The 3,271-nt window shown below is 35.8% G+C and overlaps 1 protein-coding gene across 1 annotated transcript in view; it reads left to right on the forward strand.

The window, feature by feature from the left end:
* Positions 1-691: 691 nt before the first annotated feature.
* LOC118739221 (putative odorant receptor 85d) overlaps positions 692-3,271 on the forward strand; it is a 7,346-nt gene continuing 4,766 nt past the window's right edge. The window contains exons 1-2 of the mRNA XM_036470458.1: positions 692-712; positions 2,768-2,923. Coding sequence (XP_036326351.1) covers positions 692-712; positions 2,768-2,923 — 177 coding nt within the window. The remainder of the gene's footprint in view (positions 713-2,767; positions 2,924-3,271) is intronic.

The following is a 3,271-nucleotide window of genomic DNA, read 5'->3' on the forward strand; positions in this document are numbered from 1 at the left end:
AAAGATTTTTAAAGCCCTTCCCGTTGCCGAACATGCCGGCCATTTTGAAATCAGTACCGTGGGACCCGATATCCTGCGCACATCTCTAATACTAAGCCAGTCTACTTTGTCCCGCGCGCCATGGCGTATGAGTCATCTAGCAATACCAATATTCACTTCAATTTAAAGAGAAATTTCAAGGCATTGTAACTTTTGTGTTTATTACTTAATCGCTACGCTTCCAAGGATCATGTATCACTTACCCAAAATTTTTAATTTTATGAGTTCATGTAAATATTTGTACTTAGTAGGTCAAGGATAGAAGGATTTGAAATAGATATACGGTAGCTAAAATTATCTTTTCAACCAAGTATCAACTTTGAAATCCAGTAATAAGTATATATAAATATAAATGCATCTTCAACACTACTAATACTAATACAAGTTCCATACTTTCTGAACTCCTCTTTTCCTACCGGGAAGTTTCAGCACGTTTATTTATATTGCTTGCAAATAGCAATTCAATTGATTAGGCGTTGGGGCCATTGAATTCGCGCTAATGACATTTTAATTTGACCACCTATATACTGAAGTAAGTTGATGATGCCAACAGCTCCTACTACATAGTATGTAAATATGTACATATATATGTATATGTAAGGTTGCATTGCTTTGTAGGGTAGACTATTTAGTGAAACCGCCCACTTACTCAATGAAGTGTCAGTCGATGAAGGTAAGTGGGGGTTGATTTATTTGCTTATACCCAATGCTTAATGAAATAAATTGAAAAATCTTAAATGCGTTGACATTCAAATGAAATAATTTGTTTAAGTATAAATATAAAATATGTCGGTATAATTTTAAGTTTCTAAGCAAGCGATAGCTGAGGTTAGAAACGGAAGTGCGCAGTTACTGGTAATGAATGCGACGCACAGTAGAAGGCCCCCCTCCCCCATATAAAATATGGCAAAAAGTACAATATCTATTTCGTTTTTGCAGTAATTTGTTATCTGTGGTAATTTTGCATGGGAATGGAGAAATCTGTGAAGATATTATAGATTGGAAAACATACATAAAATTCGGTTTGTGGCTTGGTTTTAAACAGAGAAAATTTAATCTGTAAAATGGTTAAAATCGGCTTATTGTTATGCCCAATTCTTCTTCTTCTTCTTCTTCTTCTTCTTCTTCTTCTTCTTCTTCTTCTTGTTGGCGTGGTCGCCTCTTTTGTGGATTGGGCAGAGCACACTTAAATTCCAGTCGTTGGGCATGCGTTCATCTGACAACACTCTGCATATGAGTTGATGCATGCTCCTTATCAGCTCCTCGCCGCCGTACTTGAATAGCTCAGCTGGCAGGCTGTCAGCTCCAGCAACTTTGTTGTTTTTCTCTCGCATAATTGCTATTCGTACCACGTCATAGTCAGTCATGAACTTTCAGTGCTGCTACCATTCAGTAGGGTGGAAAAGTGTTCCCTTAAAAATTTAAGCACGTTCTGTACATCGGTCAGTAGGTCGCCTGAAACCTTCCGTAAGTCTCCTTGCACTCTGGTAAAATTTCGGGCAGTTTCCTGCCAAGCCCTTAGCATTCACGCCGTTATTTAAATATATTGTATTTTTTTTTTACAAATAAGCAAACAAATCTTTAAAATTCCCATAGAAAATGCCGGACACTTTTATTTCCTTCTTGTGTTTGGAAGTTCTATTCTTGTTGCATGTTGCCAGGGGGTAGACGCTTTCTGACATCATGAAAATTAAATTGAAGGAAGTTGAAAGTGGGACTATTAATGATGATTTGATGTCAATAGTACCTGTACTATTCGCATTGGTAATGCTCTCCGCACAACACCTACTAAAGCTATGCATATGACTCTAAACATCCTACCCACAGAAATTATACACCGTTTATAAGAAATGTGATTAAAGTTGGAAAAAAATTCATATGTATGTCTGGCTGTATCTGAACGTGCAGAGGTGCTTGCTGATATTTGTTGGCTTCCAGCAGGTCCGGATTCGAATGCCGTCAGCGGTAGCACATAATTTTTATTTTTTTCTTTCTGTTTTTGATTTTTATTAATTACAAAAAAAGCATCTGTGAAGTGCAGAACATAAGCGCATTTAAACGAATTTTTTTTAATGTAAACAAAAGTGTTGTGAATATAACCACATCGTTGTTGAAAATATCAACCAAGGCATTGTTAATATTAACCAAAAGTCACTTTGATTCCTTTTTAAGCTGCAATGTGGTAATACTAACAAATTTTTGGTTGATTTGTTTCTCAGTGTACGCATGAAATATGCTGCAAGTGTAGTCCTAAGACTATGGGAGTTGAGAAGCTGGAAAGCGGCTCTATGTGGCCAAACTACTATCGCCATTAAGCCGCAACTGTTTCTAGCCAATGTAGAGAAATGCAAATTATTTAGTTCTGCTTTGAATTATTCCACATACAAATGCTAAAAATATTGTTACCTTAATTCACAAAGGCCCTAACCAATACTTTTTTCGAAACTGCGTTTTTCACAGATTTTGCTGGGATATATTAAAATACACCTTCAATAAAAATTTTAAAGTGCTAGTTCCAAATACAACAGCCACTTTTAAAAAAGCCCTATCTGTTTTTCATACTCTTTTTTATAATGTTTTTTTGCTTCTCCTGTAAAATAAAAGAAAATTGTGGGCTAGGGCCTTTGTGAATTAATGTAACGATATGTATTATTAAATATATGAGAAGAAATTAGATGTACACTTTGCATTGTTTAACTTGTTTCTCTTTTACTAACATATTTTTCAGAGCATCGGCGTAGCTCAAGCTGTCTTCAATAACGACTGGACAAATGCACACACACATTATCAACAGATGTTGGTGTTAGTAGTGGCGCGCGCCCAAAAACCGGCAATACTAAAGGCAACAAGCTTTGTACACGTTTCACGTGGCACAATGACTGATGTGAGTATGATGAAGAGATGGAAGGCGGATGAAAGAAATAACAAAACTGTACTTTTTAGTCTTAGTTTACCAGATTTTGCTTAATTTCTGCACTTTGTTTCTTTTTGTTTTTTTTTTGGTTGTAATACGAATTTTATTTAAAAGAAAAATTGAAAGTTCTTTAACACTTTTATTCCAACTGTAACTGGTTTTGAGATGTGAAAACTAGCTAAGAAGCGTGTACTATTTCAACAAGTAAGACAATTGAAAGACAGTACAGTACGCCAGGGGGTTTAAAAGATTTATTTCTTTTAGTCTGACGCGAAAGTCTTACCAAAAAAGCTCCTTTGCCCACTCATGGTAAAAAGC

The sequence above is a fragment of the Rhagoletis pomonella genome, unplaced genomic scaffold (genome assembly GCF_013731165.1).
Source record: "Rhagoletis pomonella isolate Grant_MI unplaced genomic scaffold, Rhpom_1.0 Rhpom_scaffold_00001, whole genome shotgun sequence".
Taxonomy (NCBI): domain Eukaryota; kingdom Metazoa; phylum Arthropoda; class Insecta; order Diptera; family Tephritidae; genus Rhagoletis; species Rhagoletis pomonella.